Genomic DNA, 20,077 nt, shown 5'->3' on the forward strand with positions numbered 1-20,077 from the left:
GCCATTTTCAGGGCTTGCTTCTGTTCTGTGATGTTGTGGAGGCCACTATGGAAAAGAGACAGCTACCCAGCAGAAAATATGACGCCATGGATCATTTCCAAAAATGCTTTCTGATTCTAAAATTAGACAAAGGACTTGTGGACAAGAGAGACCACAGCCTGGCCTCGGGGTCTGCAGTGAGACTGACTGATAAGGGAACAGAAGACGAAAACAAGACGATGATTAAAGGCTGGAAGGCTATCCGTGTCGATCTGGTTATTGTGCCTCCTCAGCAGTTTGCCTACGCATTATTAGGATGGAGTGGTTCGAGAGTGAGTAGACATCTTGTTAAGTTGCATTTTAAAGCTATAAACAATGAAATAGATACCCATCTCACTTTAACCAACAGGACACGTAGACTCATATCACACTCAATAAATCTATTAATGGCTCAGGAAACATATCACATCTCAAGGTTTACTTTGTTCCAGCTAGCTCCTCACCCTAACTCCTGACACCAAAGTGGTTTATGTGTAGGAAGAAACTGCAGATGCTGGTTTAAACCAAAGATAGACACAAAATGCTGGAGTAACTCAGCGGGACAGGCAGCATCTCTGGAGAGAAGGAATGGGTTACATTTCAGGGCGAGACCCTTCTTCAGACTCATGTCAGGGGAGACCAGTTTGAAGAAGGGTCTTGAACCAAAATGTCACCCATTCCTTCTCTCCAGAGATGTTGCCAGTCCCGCTGAGTTGCTCCAGCATTTTGTGTCTAACCAAAGTGGATGATATTTTTCGAACCCCTGCACAATGTCAATTTCAACTTGGTCATGAGAGAAGTTGTATGAAGAAAAATCAGGGACAGAATTAACAGCTTGGCTTAGACTGGAGTGAATGATGAAAACCAACATGGATTTGTTAAAAGGCAATTCGTGTTGAGCTAACATGATAGAATTTTTGAAAATATTACAGAGAAAATCAATGGCGTAAATATTGTTGTTGTAGAGTACATGGACTGTCAAAAGGCATTTGATAAGTGGCCACATAATGGACCTGTCATTATCATTGTAGATTGTCGAATAAAAGGGGTTGCAGCAGCAGGGATAGAAAATGGGCTGATCGGAAATAGAACATAATAGCAACAAGGGGAAGAAAATGAGAAAGCAAGAATAAGCTTAAAGATAAGAAAGTCTACCCTTGTAGAACTGGTTTTGGGACTGCTCAGTGGATTGCAGAGCAAGGACAGTCAACTGTGGTGTCTCCCAGGTCATAGAGTGCAGCTTGCATAGATACAGCAGCAAACAGGCCCTTCGGCCCAACTTGCCCATACTGGCCAAAATGTCCCAGCTACACTAGTCCCACCTGCTCGCGTATGGTCCATATCCCTTCAAACCTGTCCTGTCCATGTACCTGTCTGACTGTTTCTTAAAGGGTGGGATAGTTACTGCCTCAACAAACTCCTTAGGCAGCTTGTTCCATGCACCCACCACACTTTGTGTGAAAAAGTTACCCCTCGGATTCCTATTAAATCGTTTCCACTTCACCTAAAACCTATGTCCTCTGGTCCTCGATTCACCTACACTGAGCAAGAGAGTCTGTGCATCTACCTGATCTATTCCTCTCATGATTTTACATACCCATATAAGATCACCCCTCATCCTCCTACGCTCCAAGGAGTAGAGTCCCAGCCTATTAAACCTCTCCCTATAACTCAGGTGTATAGTTTAGTGTAGTTTAGTTTAGTTTATTATCGTAATGTACAAAGATACAGTGAAAAGCTTTTGTTTGAGTGCTATTCAGTCAAAGAAAGGCTATACATGAATACAGTCAAGTCCTCCACACAGCAGATAAAGGATAAAGGCTGCAACATTTAGAACAAAGATATAACGTTGAAATCCGAGAAAGGTCTGATTAAAGAGAGTTCAAAGGTCTCCAATGAAATAGATGGGAGGTCAGGACCGCACTCTAGCTGATTAGAAAACCATTCAGTTCCCTGATAACAACTGAGAAGAAACCGTCCCTGAATCTGGAGGTATGCCTTTTCAAACTTCTGTACCTATTCCCTGAGTAGATTTGCTGCTGATATTTATACCAAGAAACTTGAAGTTTTCGACCATCTCTACTTCGGTGCCATCAACTTAGACTGGGCTGTGTGTACTGCTTCAGTTCCTGAACTCAATCACAATCTCCTTTGTCTTGCTGACATTGAGGAAGAGGACATTAATTTGTCACCCATCCTCACGGATTGTGGTCCGTGGGTCAGGAAGTCCAGGATCCAGTTGCAGTGGGGAATTCTGACTCCGAGTTCCACAAGGTTAGAGAGATATAGAAACATAGAAATTAGGTGCAGGAGTAGGCCATTCGGCCCTTCGAGCCTGCACCGCCATTCAATATGATCATGGCTGATCATCCAACTCAGTATCCCGTACCTGCCTTCTCTCCATACCCTCTGATCCCCTTGGCCACAAGGGCCACATCTAACTCCCTCTTAAATATAGCCAATGAACTGGCCTCGACTACCCTCTGTGGCAGAGAGTTCCAGAGATTCACCACTCTCTGTGTGGAAAAAAGTTCTCCTCATCTCGGTTTTAAAGGATTTGCCCCTTATCCTTAAGCTGTGACCCCTTGTCCTGGACTTCCCCAACATCGGGAACAATCTTCCTGCATCTAGCCTGTCCAACCCCTTAAGAATTTTATAAGTTTCTATAAGATCCCCTCTCAATCTCCTAAATTCTAGAGAGTATAAAGCAAGTCTATCCAGTCTTTCTTCATAAGGCAGTCCTGACATCCCAAGAATCAGTATGGTGAACCTTCTCTGCACTCCCTCTATGGCAATAATGTCCTTCCTCAGATTTGGAGACCAATTCAGATGAGCTTGGATGTGATAATGGTATTGAATGCAGAGCTATAATCAATGACTAGGAGTCTGACCCAGGTGTCCTACTTATCCAGGTGTTCTAGAGATGAGTGTAGGGCCAGGGTGGTGGCATCAGCTGCGGACCTGTTGTGGCGGTAGGCAAACTACAGTGGATGAAGGCTGCTTGGTAGACTGGGGTTAATGAGTGCCCTTACCAACCTCTTGAATGACTCCATTATGGTGGAGGTAAATACTACTGGACTGTAGTCATTAAGGTGTGAGATTTTGGCTCAGTATTGGATCACTGTTTTTTTTTTAACATCTATCAATTATTTGGATTTGACTGTACAGGCACAATTAAAAAAGAATACAAAAAACAGAAAGATAAATGTAACAAATTATGTGGGAGAAAGATACATTTCAATTAAATATGGACAGGCTGGTGCAATATGAGGGTTGGTGGCAGTAAATTTTAGTGCTGAGAAATGTGAAGGATGTAAAGAGGAAATATAAGTTGGAGGGTCAAACAAAAAAAGGGGTACAAGAACAGATACATTCGAGGAGGGGCTGGGGGAGGGGTGGTATACGTGCGCAAGGCATTGAAAATAGGCAGGCAGGTGAAGAAAGTGGTTAAAATGCATTATTAAAGACATAAGGTAAAAGAACAAAAACAAATCGTTCTGAACCTTCATAAAAGAAAGTTGATTTGGCCAGAGGTAGAACATTGTAAAGGTCATTGTAAAGGTTACAATCGTAAAGGTTACCATCGTAAAGGTAATGCTACAGTTGTGTTTATTTTTTTTAATTTATTTATTTATTTATTTTTAAATATTTTATTTTATTAGAAGTAAGCACAGTCATATGGCACCAAAGTGCCTAATATATATTTTCATAATACATTTTATGTACAACTTCTTTTTTTTTTGTTACATTGAAAAAAGATGAAAATAAGAAAAAGAAGTTAGATAGTAAAGGATCGAAAGATGTGAAATATATAGTGTGTGAAGAAAGAAAACGAGTAAGTGAAGAAAGCTGAGAGAGAAAATAGTGAAAAGAAAAGGAGATCATTATTTATAGTCTTGACCAACCCTCGTCCAGTCCTGAAACAGTTATTTTTTACAATTGTGTTGCACCATATGATTCCAAAAAAACGACGAATGGAGACCAACTCGTTATGAATTGGTCTGATTTATCCATTAGGAGGAATCGCATTTCCTCAAGATGAGCGGTGTCCAACATACTTGCAATCCACTTGCAATGCTACAGTTGTTATGAGAGATTTCAACATGCAGGTAGACTGGGAAAATCAGGTTGGTACTGACCCCAAGAAAGGAAGTTTGTAGAGTGCCTCTGCGATGGATTCTTAGAGCAGCTTGTATTGGAGCCTACCAGGGAGAAGGCAATTCTGGATTTAGTGTTATGTAATGAACCGGATTTGATAAAGGGAACGAGGTTTAAGGAGCCATTAGGAGGTAGTGACCATATTATGGTAAGTTTTAATCTACAATTGGAGAGGGAGAAGGGTAAATCGGAGGTGTCCGTGTTACAGTTGAACAAAGGGGACTAGGGAGCCATGAGGGAGGAGCTGGCCAAAGTTGACTGGAAAGATACCCTAGCAGGGATGACAGTGGAACAACAATGGCAGGTATTTCTGAGAATAATACAGAAGTTGCAGGATCAGTTCATTCCAAAGAGGAAGAAAGATTCCAAGGGGAGTAAGGGGCGACCATGGCTGACAAGGGAAGTCAGCGACAGTATCAAATTAAAAGAGATGAAGTACATAGCAAACATGGCAAAAGTTGAAGAAGAACATAGCAAAGTTGAGTGGGAAGCAAGAATACCGGGAGAAAAGATGAGGTACGAAGGTAAGCTAGCCAAGAATATAAAGCAGGATAGTAAAAAGCTTCTTTAGGTATGTGACGAGGAAAACATTTGTTACGACCAAAGTTGGACCCTTGAAGACTGAGAAAGATTAGTTTATTATGGGGAACAAGGAAATGGCAGATGAGCTGAACAGGTACTTTGGATCTGTCTTCACTAAGGAGGACACAAATAATCTTTCTGATGTACGAGTGGCCAGAGGATCTGGGGTGACAGGAACTGAAGAAAATCCACATTAGGCAGGAAATGGTGTTAGATAGACTGATGGGACTGAAGGCTGATAAATCCCCTGGGCCTGATGGTCTGCATCCCAGGGTACTTAAGGAAGGGCTCTAGAAATCGTGGATGCATTGGTGATAATTTTCCAATGTTCTATAGATTCAGGATCAGTTCCTGTGGATTAGAGGGTAGCTAATGTTATCCCACTTTTTAAGAAAGGCGGGAGAGAGAAAACAGGGAATTATAGACCAGTTAGCCTGACATCGGTGCTGGGGAAGATGCTGAAGTCAATTATAATGGATGAAATAGCCACACATGTGGATAGCAGTAACAGGATCGGTTCAAATCAGCATGGATTTACGAAGGGGGGGGGGGGGGGGGGGGCTTGACTAATCTTCTGGAGGGGGGGAGAGAGAAAACAGGGGAATTATAGACCAGTTAGCCTGACATCGATGGTGGGGAAGATGCCGGAGTCAATTATAATGGATGAAATAGCCACACATTTGGATAGCAGTAACAGGATCGGTTCAAATCAGCATGGATTTACGAAGGGGGTGGGGGGGGGGGGGGGGGGGGGGGGGGGGGGGGGGGGGGGAATGCCAGAGGGGGGGGGGGGGGGGGGGGGGGGGGGGGGGGGATGGGGGGAGGGGGATCATGCTTGACTAATCTTCTGGAATTTTTTGAGGATGTAACTAGGAAAATGGACAAGGGAGAACCAGTGAATGTAATGAATCTGGACTTTCAGAAAGCATTTGATAAGGTCCCACATAGGAGGTTAGTGGGCAAAATTAGGGCACATGGTATTGGGGCTGGAGTGCTGAGATGGGTAGAAAATTGGTTGGCAGACAGGAAACAAAGAGTAAGGATTAACGGGTCCCTTTCAGAATGGCAGGCAGTGACTAGTGAGGTACCGCAAGGCTTGGTGCTGGGACCGCTGCTATTTACAATATACATCAATGATTTAGAAGAAGGGATTCAAAGTAACATTAGCAAATTTGCAGATGACACAAAGCTGGGTGACAGTGTGAACTGTGAGGAGGATGCTATGAGAATGCAGGGTGACTTGGACAGGTGGGTGAGTGGGCAGATGCATGGCAGATGCAATTTAATGTGGATAAATGTGAGGTTATCCACTTTGGTAGGAAAAACAGGAAGGCAGATTTTTATCTAAATGGTGTCAAGTTAGGAAAAGGGGAAGTACAACGGGATCTGGTGGTCCTTGTTCATCAGTCAATGAAAGTAAGCATGCAGATGCAGCAGACAGTGAAGAAAGCGAATGGCATGTTGGCGGCCTTCGTAACAAGAGGGGTTGAGTATAGGAGCAAAGAGGTCCTTCTGCAGTTGTACAGGACCATAGTGAGACCAAACCTGGAGTATTGTGTGCATTTTTACACCCCTAATTTAAGGAAGGACATTCTTGCTATTGAGGGAGTGCAGCGTAGGTTCACAAGATTAATTCCCGGGATGGCGGGACTGTCATATGCTGAGAGAATGGAGCGGCTGGACTTGTATACTCTGGAATTTAGGATAAGAGCGGATGTTATTGAAACATATAAGATTATTAAGGGTTTGGACACGCTAGAGGCAGGAAACATGTTCCCGATGTTGGGGGAGTCCAGTACCAGGGGGTAACTGGATGTAGGCTGATATGCACCATCGACATCCAGGGGGCCACCGTTTAAGAATAAGGAGTAAGCCATTTAGAATGGAGATGAGGAAACACTTTTTCTCACAGAGAGTTGTGAGTCTGTGGAATTCTCTGCCTCAGAGGGTGGTGCAGGCCGGTTCTCTGTATACTTTCAAGAGAGAGCTCTCAAAGACAGCGGAGTCAGGAGATATGGGAAGAAGGCAGGAACGGGGTACTGATTATGGATGATCAACCATGATCACATTGAATGGCGGTGCTGGCTCGAACGGCCGAATGGCCTACTCCTGCACCTTTTGTCTGTTGTCCATTATGTCCTATTGTGAGCATCATACTTGCTCAACAGTGTGAAGGCATGTGTGATCTTGTTAGCTCTCCACTCAGCTCAAGAGTAGAAGCAAAGTATTGCAGATGCTGGTTAATACATAAAAGGTCACACAGTGCTGGTGCAGCTCAGCAGGTCAGGTCAGGCATGCATTGGTCATGTATCGGGTTGAGACCCTTCTTCAGGCCAATGACGGGCTTTGACCCGATACATCACATCCATATTCTCCAGAGATGCTGCCTGACCTGTTGAGTTGCTGCAGCACTTTGTGTGGCCTTTTACGTAGTAATCAGATAAGGTGGTCAAAAATACCGATTAGTTCAAGTTCAAGTTCAAGTGAGTTTATTGTCATGTGTCCCAGATAGGACAATGAAATTCTTGCTTTGCTTCAGCACACAGAACGTAGTAGGCATTTACTACAAAACAGGTCAGTGAGTCCCTATACCGTTATATAAATATAAACACATGAATAAATAGACTGATAAAGTGCAAATAACAGATAGTGGGTTATTAATGATCAGAGTTTTGTCCGAGCCAGGTTTAATAGCCTGATGGCTGTGGGGAAGTAGCTATTCATGAACCTGGTTGTTGCAGCCTTCAGGCCCCTGTACCTTCTACCTGAAGGAAGCAGGGAGATGAGTGTGTGCCCAGGATGGTGTGGGTCCTTGATGATGCTGCCAGCCTTTTTGAGGCAGCAACTGTGATAAATCCCCTCGATGGAAGGAAGGTCAGAGCCGATGATGGACTGGGCAGTGTTTACTACGTTTTGTAGTCTTTTCATCTCCAGGGCGCACAAGTTGCTGAACCAAGCCACGATGCAACTGGTCAGCATGCTCTCTACTGTGCACCTGTAGAAGTTAGAGACAGTCCTCCTTGAGTCTTCCTTGACATTAATCTGCAGTTCTTTGTTTCGACTCTTGATTTTTAACCCTCTTAACTCTCATGATGCTTTTGAGGGAGCAGAACAGATTTGCTTAGAATTATTCCTGGGATACAGGACTTCAGTTATGTGGATAAACTAGAGAAATAAAACAGAGATGATTTTGAGGTGTTCAGGTAATGCCATTTATAATCGTTTTGCACCGAAACAAGAGTGGATAAAACAAGAACTATAGGACATAGAGGCAAAGTGACAAAAGAACCAAAAACACAATGAAGACCATTTTGTATATGGAGTGAAAGGTCAGGCTCTGGAATAAATGTTCAAGGTTGGTGGTGGAGGTAGTTTCAATGTTCACAATCCAAATAAATATTACATTTTAAAATATGGTGCGGCATAGTGGTGCAATGGTCGAGTGCTGCCTTACAGAGCCCAGGGACCCAACTTCAATCCTGACTATAAGCATTGTCTGTGTGGAGTGTGTATGTTCACCCTGTGACCGCGTGGGTCTTTTCTGGGTGCTCCGATTTCCTCCCGCATTCCAAAGTCGTCCAGGTTTGTAGGTTAATTGCCTTCGGTAAAAATTGTTAAATTGCCCCTGGTGCGTAGGTTAGTGTACAGGGTGATCGTTGGTCGGCGTGGACGCATAGCATAGAAACATAGAAAATAGGTGCTGGAGGCGGCCGTACGGCCCTTCGTGCCAGCACCGCCATTCATTGTGATTATGGCTGATAGGTCCCAATCAATAAACCGTGCTTGCCTTCTCCCCATATCCCTTGATTCCACTGGCCCCTTGGTGGGTTGAAGGGCCTGTTTCCGTGCTGTATCCCTAAAGTCTAAAGTATCTGAAAGGAAATAAATTGCAGGGGTTATGGGGAACAGAATGGAGGTGTGGGGTAAACTGGACTGTTCTTATATGTAGTGAGTACAGATCCAAGAGGCTGAATGACCTCCCCCGTGTGTAACCATTCTGCAAATCTGTGAAAGGTAACGTGTAGGAAAAGCAATTTGATGTAAATCTGTATTTTGACCACCTAAATATGGATTGAAGCAGCAGTGAAAATCCATTTAGGACAGACAGTCACATTGAATAATTTGATGCAAATAATTGAAATGCAGTCAGGCACATCTAATCTACACCTACATAGTACTTTGGCCAAAGAATAAAATAAATCTTCCGCAGACATTCCACTGACATAGCTGGCTGACATTATTTTTTAATAATTATTACCCTAACAATTTAAAATTATATAGCAGACAGAAATCAAATTTTAGAACTTTTCGCACTTAACTTTCTAAAGAATAGTGTCAGTTTAATTTGCACTGCAGAATCTCAATGCATGCAAATTATGTTACATTTCTACATCACACCTAGTTCTTCTGAATTTATGATAGCGAAGATGATTGTGAACGATTGCAGCAGGATCTGGATCGATTGGCCAGATGGCGGAGGGATGGTTGATGGAATTTAATACAGACAAGTGTGAGGTTGCATTTTGGAACGTCGAACAAGGGCAGGACCTACACAGTAAATGGTATCCACTGGGGAGTGTTGTAAAGAGCAGAGAGATCTAGGAGTACAGCTGCATGGTTCTTTGAAGGTCAAGTCGCAGGTAGATAGGGTGGTCAAAAAGGCTTTTGCCACTTTGGCCTTCATCAGTCAGAGGATTGGGCATAGAAGTTGGGAGGTCATGTTGCAGTTGTATAAGACGTTGGTGAGACCACTTTAAAAATATTGTGTTCTTGGCACCATGTTATAGGAAATATATTGTCAAGCTTGAAAGGGTTCAGAAAAGATTTATGAGGATGTTGCCAGGACTAGAGGGTGTGAGCTAGAGGGAGAGGTTGAGTAGGCAGGGTCTCTATTCCATGGAGCGGAGGAGGATGAGGGGGGATCTTATAGAGGTGTATAAAATCATGAGAGGAATAGATCAGGTAGATGCAGTGAGTCTCTTGCCCAGAGTAGGGGAATCGAAGACCAGAGGACATAGGTTCAAGGTGAAGGGGAAAAGATTTAATATGAATCCGAGGGGTCACTTTTTTACACAAAAGGATGATGGGTGTATGGGAAAAGCTGCCGGAGGAGGTAGTTGAGGCTGTGGGACTATCCTATCGTTTAAGAAACAGTTAGACAGGTACATGGATAGGACAGGTTTGGAGGGATATGGCAAATTGCAGGCAAATTGGACTATCTTTCCAATAACACGGTGCCCAGAAATGAACACAATACAGTAAAGTGGTCTCACCAATGTCTTATACAACTGCAACATGACCTCCCACCTTCTATATGCAATACTCTGACTGACGAAGGCTAATGTACCAAAAGCCTTTTTGACCACCTTATCTACCTGCGATTTGACCTTCAAGGAACCATATACCTGCACTCCTAGATCCCTCTGCTCTACAACACAGCCCTGAGCAATGCCATTCACTGTGTAGGTCCTGCCCATGTTAGACTTCCCAAAATGCAACACCTCATATTTCTCTGTGGTCCTCTCTACAAAAAAAATGAGTGTCAGATAATCTAAGCTGATGTGTAAATTCAATTGCCGCATGGTTTCCGCCAAGCAGGAAAGTTAAAGTAGCTGAAGGTCAAGATAAAATTGCATTAGTCACTTTTTGAGCTAATAGTTCTATAATTTGCATACATTATAATGGCTTTCTTCCACTTTAGACAGACATTAAATCCAATCAATTTTGTGAGTGGTCATGAATAGTTAGGTTTCCTTATTTTTAACTGTGAATACTGGGTAGCTGGAGTTGAAATTAACCCTTGCAAATATCAGAACAAGAGATACTTGCAAGTTTTCCCATCAATATTTGATTCAGAGCAGCACAGAGAGACTTAGGAATAAGTCATCAGCTTACAATCTTGGCAGGTGTTTTGTCTTGTAGTTTAAGAATTTGAATAGGTTGACTCGAGAAAAAAATCTCATTAAATAATTAGTGAAGATATTTTCCTTCTCCAAACTGTCTACGATGCCCTACCAAGCCCAGCAAACCTCCATGTCTGGGGAAAAAGCAAGACACCTTCCTACCCACTTTGCTCTAGAAGAGCATCACTAGAACATCTCCTCAGCAGCTGCCCAAAGTCCCTTGGGGAAGGTCGCAATCGGTGGCGCCATGACCAGGTGCTCAAGGTGGTTGCTGAGAGCATAGCCACTGCCATCGGTAACAGCAAACACCACCACACCCCAAAGAAATCAATCACTTTTGTCAAAGCTGGAGAAAATCCTCAACCAGAACCAAAAACTAGGATGGGCCTCCTCTACACAGCCACTGACTGGCAGCTGCATGTCAATGTGGGCAAACAGCTGAAATTTCCACAGCACATCACAGCAACATCACTCCGGCCAGACATGATCATCACCTCCGAAGTGACAAAAAAGCTGATCATTCTGGAGCTGACAGTGCCCTGGGAAAAGCGTATTGAAGAGGCTAATGAGAGGAAACGTGCAAAGTACCAAGAACTGGCGGAGATGTGCCAAGACAGTGGCTGGAAGACAAACTGTGAGCCCATAGAGGTGGGCTGTAGAGGCTTTGCAGGACGCTCACTCTGCAAAGTCCCCAACCAGTTGGGCATTATGGACCTGGCAAAGAAGAGGGCCATTCAGTCCGCATTGAAGCCGCAGAGAAAGTCACTAGGTGGCGTTAGATTAAGAGGGCTGATCCGTGGGCGGTTGCTGCTGGGACACAAGTCGGGGCCTAATCAACCCCGGCTGGGTCGCCTGGGCGAGGGTGTCTGATGTTGTGAGACCCAAAATACCTGATGACCCCAGGTCACATCAATGAGGATACATCCCAGCGCATCTAGATGTATCTTTAACACTAAATCTCAGTTATTTTACTTGTTTTGCTTGCAGACCATTTATTTGAGCAAATAGTCCATTGCACTATTTTTGTAATCATTCTTTACGTTCATTCATTCCCGATCTCCAAGAAAGTTGATGAGGACAGGGCCATGAATGTAGTTAATATGAGCTTGTGACTTATATGACCTTTGATAAGGTTTCACATGGAAGACTGCTGTGGACGATTATATTGCGGGGGATCCAGGATCTAATTAAATAAATATTGCCTTTAATGATGAAGATAGAGGATAGTGGTGAAAGGATGTTTTTGGTCTGGAGGACTGTGACTATTGGTGTGTCTCAGGGATCAGTGTTGACTCATTATTTTTTGTCATCTATATCAATGATTTGAATGAGAATGTATTAAGTGTGTTAGTAATTTCTCAGATTATTCCAAAACTGGTGTATTGTAGACAGTGAAGATGGTTAGTTAAGGCAGGTACTATAACAACATTTATAAGATACTAGACTAAGTGGGACCTGTTGGGTCTAATGTTCACACGGGAGGGCTGGTCCCCCGACGCAATATTCCACCTCTCCACCAATTATAATATTGGTGGCCAGTGGGGGGGGGGGGCTTTCTGGAGAGCAGGTATGGGTGTTGTTGACTGCAGGGACTACTGGTATCCAGAGGGCTAGTATGGACATTGTGGGCCAAATGGTTTCTTGGGGTGGCAGCTCAGTCCCTCAAGCCTGATGTGTTGGCAGCTCATTCACGGCTGGTGGGCTGGCAGTTAATTCACGGCTATTCCTTGAGTGCAAGGCCACCAAATTCAAATCCATTTTCCAACCATTTCGAGCAGGGTGCAAGGCCACCAAATTCAAGTGCAGTTTCTTACCTCTTCGAGCAGGGTGCAAGGCCACAAAATTCAAATGCAGTTTCATACCATTTCATGCAGGGTGCAAGGCCAGCAAATTCAAATGCAGTTGCAGTTTCATACCATTTCGTGCAGGGTGTAACGATACCACATTCAAAAGCAGTTTCATATCATTTCATGCAGGGTGCAAGGCCACCATAAAAACCACACAAAACACAGTTCAGTAGGCATTCAGTGTGTTCAGTTGATTCACAGCTCAGACAGAGTTGTGATCTCTCCCTCCCCCATCATGCAGATACTTAGCCACACCCACTTCTGGGTTTTATAATCCCTCCCCCTTCCACCGGAAAAGGTGTGGCCTTCATGGCGTGATTGACAGGAAAGAGATTCTCAACATTATTTAAACACTAATAACACTTTTATTTTTTAATTGATGGGAAGAATGCTCTGCACCTGATCAGCGGAGGGGGACTGAGTAAGATGGTAGCGTTTTACATAAAATCAATATAGTGCAAACAGGAAGTTGTCAAATTTAGACAATCAACCCTTTGCAGTGCCTTTTCACTTCAACCCAAACAACCATTAGCAGTGCATTTTTACTTCAACCCAAACAACCATTTGCAGTGCATTTTTACTTCAACCCAAACAACCATTTGCAGTGCATTATTACTTCAACCCAAACAACCATTTGCAGTGCATTTTACTTCAACCCAAACAACCATTTGCAGTGCATTTTTACTTCAACCCAAACAACCATTTGCAGTGCATTTTTACTTCAACCCAAACAACCATTTGCAGTGCATTTTTACTTCAACCCAAACAACCATTTGCAGTGCATTTTTACTTCAACCCAAACAACCATTTGCAGTGCATTTTTACTTCAACCCAAACAACCATTTTCAGTGCATTTTTACTTCAACCCAAACAACCATTTGCAGTGCATTTTTACTTCAACCCAAACAACCATTTGCTGTGCATTTTTACTTCAACCCAAACAACATTTGCCCATTTTACTTCAACCCAAACCACCCCCCAAACATTTGCAGTGCATTTTTACTTCAACCCAAACAACCATTTGCAGTGCATTTTCACTTCAAACCCCCCCCCCCCAAACAACCATTTACAGTGCATTTTTACTTCACCCAAACAACCATTTGCAGTGCAACTTCAACCCAAACAACCATTTGCAGTGCATTTTTACTTCAACCCCCCCCCAAACAACCATTTGCAGTGCATTTTTACTTCAACCCAAACAACCATTTGCAGTGCATTTTTACTTCAACCCAAACAACCATTTGCAGTGCATTTTTACTTCAACCCAAACAACCATTTGCTGTGCATTTTTACTTCAACCCAAACAACCATTTGCAGTGCATTTTTACTTCAACCCAAACAACCATTTGCAGTGCATTTTTACTTCAACCCAAACAACCATTTGCAGTGCATTTTACTTCAACCCAAACAACCATTTGCAGTGCATTTTTACTTCAACCCAAACAACCATTTGCAGTGCATTTTTACTTCAACCCAAACAGCCATTTGCAGTGCATTTTTACTTCAAACCAAACAACCATTTGCAGTGCATTTTTACTTCAACCCAATCAACCATTTGCAGTGCATTTTTACTTCAACCCAAACAACCATTTGCAGTGCATTTTTACTTCAACCCAAACAACCATTTACAGTGCATTTTTACTTTAACCCAAACAACCATTTGCAGTGCATTTTGCTTCAACCACAAACAACCATTTGCAGTGCATTTTTACTTCAACTCAAACAACCATTTGCAGAGCATTTTACTGCAACCCAAACAACCATTTGCAGTGCATTTTTACTTCAACCCAAACAACCATTTGCAGTGCATTTTTACTTCAACCCAAACAAACAACCATTTGCAGTGCATTTTTACTTCAACCCAAACAACCATTTGCAGTGCATTTTTACTTCAACCCACCATTTGCAGTGCATTGTTACTTCACCCCAAAACCCATTTGCAGTGCATTTTTACTTCAACCCAAACAACCATTTGCAGTGCATTTTTACTTCAACCCAAACAACCATTTGCAGTGCATTTTACTTCAACCCAAACAACCATTTGCAGTGCATTTTTACTTCAACCCAAACAACAACCATTTGCAGTGCATTTTTACTTCAACCCAACCCCCCCCCCCCCAACAACCCTTTGCAGTGCATTTTACTTCAACCCAAACAACCATTTGCATTTGCATTTTTACTTCAACCCAAACAACCATTTGCAGTGCATTTTTACTTCAACCCAAACAACCATTTACAGTGCATTTTTACTTCAACCCAAAACCCCCCAAACAACCATTTGCAGTGCATTTTTACTTCAACCCAAACAACCATTTGCAGTGCATTTTAACTTCAACCCAAACAACCATTTGCAATGCATTTTTACTTCAACCCAAGTGCATTTTTACCCCCCCAAACAACCATTTGCAGTGCATTTACTTCAACCCAAACAACCATTTGCAGTGCATTTTACTTCAACCCAAACAACCATTTGCAGTGCATTTTTACTTCAAACCAAACAACCATTTGCAGTGCATTTTTACTTCAACCCAAACAACCATTTGCAGTGCATTTTACTTCAACCCAAACAACCATTTGCAGTGCATTTTTACTTCATCCCAAACAACCATTTGCAGTGCATTTTTACTTCAACCCAAACAACCATTTGCAGTGCATTTTTACTTCAAACCAACCATATTTTCATTTTCAAACCACATTAAGGGCACTCACAGTTGAGTAGACATGTGTTCATTGTTATTCAGAGATCAGAGAGACGTGACCCTCTGGCTTCCTCCATCTTGCAGAGACTGAGTGCGGCACATCACTTCCTGGTTTTATAGTCCCTCCCCCGCCCTCCAGCAGGGGCAGCAGAGAGAATGGCTAATTTTTTTAAAACATTAATATGTCTCTGATTTTTCATCCATGGGAAAAATCCTCTGATCCCGGAAGGCGGACGGGGGCTCTGAGCGAGGTGGCCAAAAATGACGGCCGTAGGTGACGGCGTTCTCTCGGAAATCGCAGCACAGTGAGTCAAAAGCGGTCAAGATCAGATTTTGAGTAATATAGATTTGGCCAGATGCATGGAAAGGTTTAGAGGAATATGGGCCAAATGGGGCAAGCTTGGATGGGAATCTTAGTCAGCATGGACATTGGAATCGAAGGGCCTTTTTGCATGAATCTGATCTTTTTCTTCACTCTGAGGATAACAATGCCACTTACAATGCCCACATTGAATGTCCATTCTTAATTGTCCTCTAGAACTGATGTTAAGCCAGCTTTTTGAACCTGTGAGGTGATGATACTCTCATGGTAGGAAGTTCCAACAGTTTGATTATAGAGAGTTGGGTGACTGCTGTCGCCCTAAGATAATGCATTACTTGGAGGGTAAATTACAGTCAGTGGAGTTCCAATATATCTGTTGCCTTCCATGTGGCACCTAAACTGCTGCATATCCACAAAACACTTTGTAATTCTCTCTTTCGATTTCCAGGCCCACCTCTATTTCTTTTTGAAATGCCTGGCTTCATTCCATTTTATAGATTTGTGTATTTTTCCCAAACTATTTAGTTCCTTTTCTCTATGCCTCCATTAGTTTGGCATTGATTCCATTGTTGTTTCCTTTTTCCATGTTGTATTAGCCTTTGTGACTATTTCTTTCTTGTCTCTTCACATTTCTGCTTTTCCTCTTGTTTCACTCTCAGTCAGTTAGCCAAAGCACAGAGGATTGCTTGTAAGTGCATAACGAACATCGCAAATTAAATATAGTGTCGTGCAGTGAATTGAAAATCTCTGAGGCACTTGGAAAATTTTGCAGTGGTCATTTAGGTTGAGTTCCTGCCAACAGTTATGCTCCACTGAGCAGATACTCCAGAATGTTTCTACTTGTGCCCTTTTGTTTAAGGCACAAAATGGCTTCAAAAAGTAGAAGATTGCTACAAAAACTGGGACATTTGCCAGGTATAATGATTGTCCAGTCAGTTCACCTTGACACTATTTTTGACTCACTTTTATTTTACAAAGGCAACAAAGGAGAAGGTATATATTGTGCAGCATAACAGATGGTCAAGGGATGAAGTACAGACATGTTCAAGTCCTTGATTGCTTTGGGACTTGTAGTCCTTGAGTGATGACATGGTCTGTACTTGTTTGATCCATTTTTCAGCCGATTCTAGCCATAACCCATAAAAGGTGACATTGTTGTTTACTGAAGCAGTTTGTTACTTGTTAGTGGCAAGGATATTGGCAAGCAAAATAAGAACAAAAATAACCAAGGAAATATAAAATGTCATTTTCTTCACAAATTATTCATTAAGTGATCAGTAATGGCCTATATTTGTGAACAATAGAAATAGAAGACACATTCTGGTTTCTCTTCTGCTGGTAACTTCTACATTAACAGTAGGACCAATGCTCAGCACGAAAAGGCAACATTTATCACTTACTTAATAAAACTATAATTTATTTAAAAGTCAATCTAACTCTTTGCTGCCACTTGGAATGAACCATTGCAGTCTGTATATTTTAAGCTTATATTTTAACCATCTCCTTAGCTCTCATGTTTGCTTAGAATACATGAAAAAGCTCATCATACCAAATTGAAGTGCCTCAGATTACATAATGCTGTTGCAGGGTAGATTCAATTTCGTAATTGCTTCAACATCTTGCATTCTGCTACCTGGTTATCAGCTTCCAAATTTGCACTTATCACACAGAAGGACAAATGTGATTCATTTTAATTAAAAATAAAACTGATGCCAGGAGCATTCTTCAGAACGTCGAAGAGAAAGTAAAGATCTTTGATGACCTCAGCCACTGAGGATCAATTAAAATCATAGAAATCAAACAAGCAGTAACTAGTCTGCAAAGTACCTACTGTCGCAATAACAATGTCATGGTACAGTTTGGAAACTGTTCTTTTAATGCACATTCTCATTAAATGCCAGCAAAGATACTTATAACTTAACCAACTAAGTTTAATGAATTGTTATTAACGGTACACTGCACATTGTTATTGAACTTTAGCTGTCCAATTTCAAATTAGTTCAAATTGCAGGTTGCAGAATTTTGATCAAATATGTGAGCCACATCTAACCATAACTGTAATTTTAGACTAATATTTTACTCTAATGTTATTGCATTTTGACACAATGTTTGTAGGTCTTGATTTTTATTTTGATCAAAAGCTGCCTTGATCATGAAGGCTGGTTTCCACTAGTGGGAAAGTCTAGGACTAGGGGTCATAGCCTCAGAATTAAAGGACGTTCCTTCAGGAAGGTGATGAGGAGGAATTTATTTTGCCTGAGGGTGGTGAATCAGTAGAATTCTTTGACACAGGAGTTTGTGGAGGCCAAGTCAATGGATATTTTTAAGGCAGAGATAGATTCTTGATTAGTATGGGAGTCAGGGGTAATGGGGAGAAGGCAGGAGAATGGGAGGGAGAGATAGATAGATCAACCAAGATTGAATGGTGGAGGAGATGTGATGGGCCGAATGGCTTAATTCTGCTCCTATCATCAGCCTTGTCTCGCCTCAGCTCCCGTTTGGAATTTTGCTCTGTTGTCCAAGACTACAATGATGTTTGGACCCATGTGATCGTAGTGGAATCCAAACTGAAATAATTGATAAGGATATTGATGAGCATCTGCTTCTTGCTAGCAGCATCAACAATCCCTGCCACCAATTTGATGGTGCTTGAGAGGTCACTGATCGGGATATCATTTGCCAGGCTGGATTTGTTCTGGTTTCTGTTTATGGGATACACCTGGGCAATTTAACACACCTTGGCTAGAACTACCGCTAGGTCTGTAGCACCTGTCTCAATCACTGCAGCCTGGATTTTTCTTCAGGATCCATATGCGGATCCATATGCCTGGGAAATTATAGTGTCTAATAATGCCCCTGTCCCACTTAGGAAATCTGAACGGAAACCTCTGGAGACTTTGCGCCCCACCCAACGTTTCCGTGCGGTTCCCGGAGGTTGCAGGTGGTTGCCGGAGGTTGCAGGTAGTGGAAGCAGGTAGGGAGACTAACAAAAACCTCCGGGAACCGCACAGAAACCTTGGGTGGGGCGTAAAGTCTCCAGAGGTTTCCGTTCAGGTTTTCTAAGTGGAACAGGGGCATAACATTACATTTTGGTGCACTATAAGCCAGCAAAATCAAACTGAGGAGTAATTGGGGACTGATCATGGACTCAATGCTCTTCTCAATGGATCCTTTGTGTGTTTGGCACAATAAAGCACAGATGACTTCAGAAATGGAGCATTCATGTTATTCAATGAACCACTTCCTAGATTTTAATTTGCTTGTGTGTGGCTGTGGATGTCCATATTTGGGAACCCACCAATAAATATTTATTTACCTGGCCTTCTCTTTCCTTCCTTCCACTCTCCCTCCCTCCCTCCCTCCCCCCCTCCCTCCCTCCCTCCCATCTCAACCCTTTGGCTCAAGCCTTCCCCACAGATCTGTCAACTGGCCTTCAACACCAACAGTTATCCAGCAGCCCCCACACTACATTAAACGCCAGCCTCTCTGATTGGCGACATCTCCCTTACTGCTCTCTCCTTCCCCAACCACAACCAGCAACCATCTGCATGAGTATGCTGGTTTAAATCGAAAATAGACACAAAAGACTGAAGAAGGGTTTCGACCTGAAACGTGCTTCTCTCCGGAGATGCTGCCTGTCCCGTTGAGTAACTCCAGCATTTTGTGTCAATCTACCATCTGCATGATACCCCTCGACATACCAGCCAGGTTCCAACCTACCACTGCCTGGCCTGGCTGATGCCATCCAGTCCTGATGACTACACTTTCCAATAGCAGTCCAAGACCTCCCCAGCCCATCCTCATCTTCATCCTCATCCTCATCTGATTGCAACCCAATAATTCCCTGTGTACGTTCCATTGGACATTGTCACAGTGGCGCAGCGGTAGAGTTGCTGCCTTACAGTGCTTGCAGCGCTGGAGACCCGGGTTCGATCCCAACTATGGGTACTGTCTGTACGTTCCCCCCGTGACCTGCATGGGTTTTCTCCGAGATCTTTGGTTTCCTCCCATACTTCAAAGTCATACAGGTTTGTAGGTTAATTGGCTTGGTAAATGTAAAACTCTCCCTAGTGGGTGTAGGATAGTGTTAATGTGCGGGGATCGCTGATCGGAGCGGACACGGTGGGCTGAAGGGCCTGTTTCCGTGCTGTATCTCTAAACTAAACTAAACTATAATTGGTGTTTTGTAGCAGAGGCCCATGATGAAAATGATAATTGATCCACCTGCGCTGATCGTGTAACTGGGCGACTTAATGCACCTAAATATTCGACATTCAATATCTCAGATAAATCTTGCGTGCATATTTTTTTTTCTAGACATTATATAAACTAGATCAAATTTGCTGTAGACTAGCATCTCTGATGTGGAACAGGGAGACTGGCCGTTTCAAGCTGATGATGGTAACATATGTACCATCATAACCCTGTCACTGGGGACACAGAGTTAAGGGGCTGTCCCACTGTACGAAATAATTCAAGAGCTCTCCCGCGTTTAAAAAAAAAAAAAACTTGTGGTAAGCATGTAGAATGTACGTAGCAGGTACGTCG

At 42.8% G+C, this 20,077-nt stretch overlaps 1 protein-coding gene across 1 annotated transcript in view; it reads left to right on the top strand.

Annotated features, from left to right (window-relative positions):
• Positions 1 to 20,077, top strand: part of LOC129703920 (DNA nucleotidylexotransferase-like) — a 139,897-nt gene that overhangs the window by 24,668 nt on the left and 95,152 nt on the right. Inside the window, exon 2 of the mRNA XM_055646633.1 lies at positions 12 to 311. Within this exon, the coding sequence (XP_055502608.1) occupies positions 48 to 311 (264 nt within the window). The 5' untranslated portion in view covers positions 12 to 47. The remainder of the gene's footprint in view (positions 1 to 11; positions 312 to 20,077) is intronic.

This window comes from Leucoraja erinacea, chromosome 15 (assembly GCF_028641065.1).
Source record: "Leucoraja erinacea ecotype New England chromosome 15, Leri_hhj_1, whole genome shotgun sequence".
In the NCBI taxonomy this organism is placed as follows: domain Eukaryota; kingdom Metazoa; phylum Chordata; class Chondrichthyes; order Rajiformes; family Rajidae; genus Leucoraja; species Leucoraja erinaceus.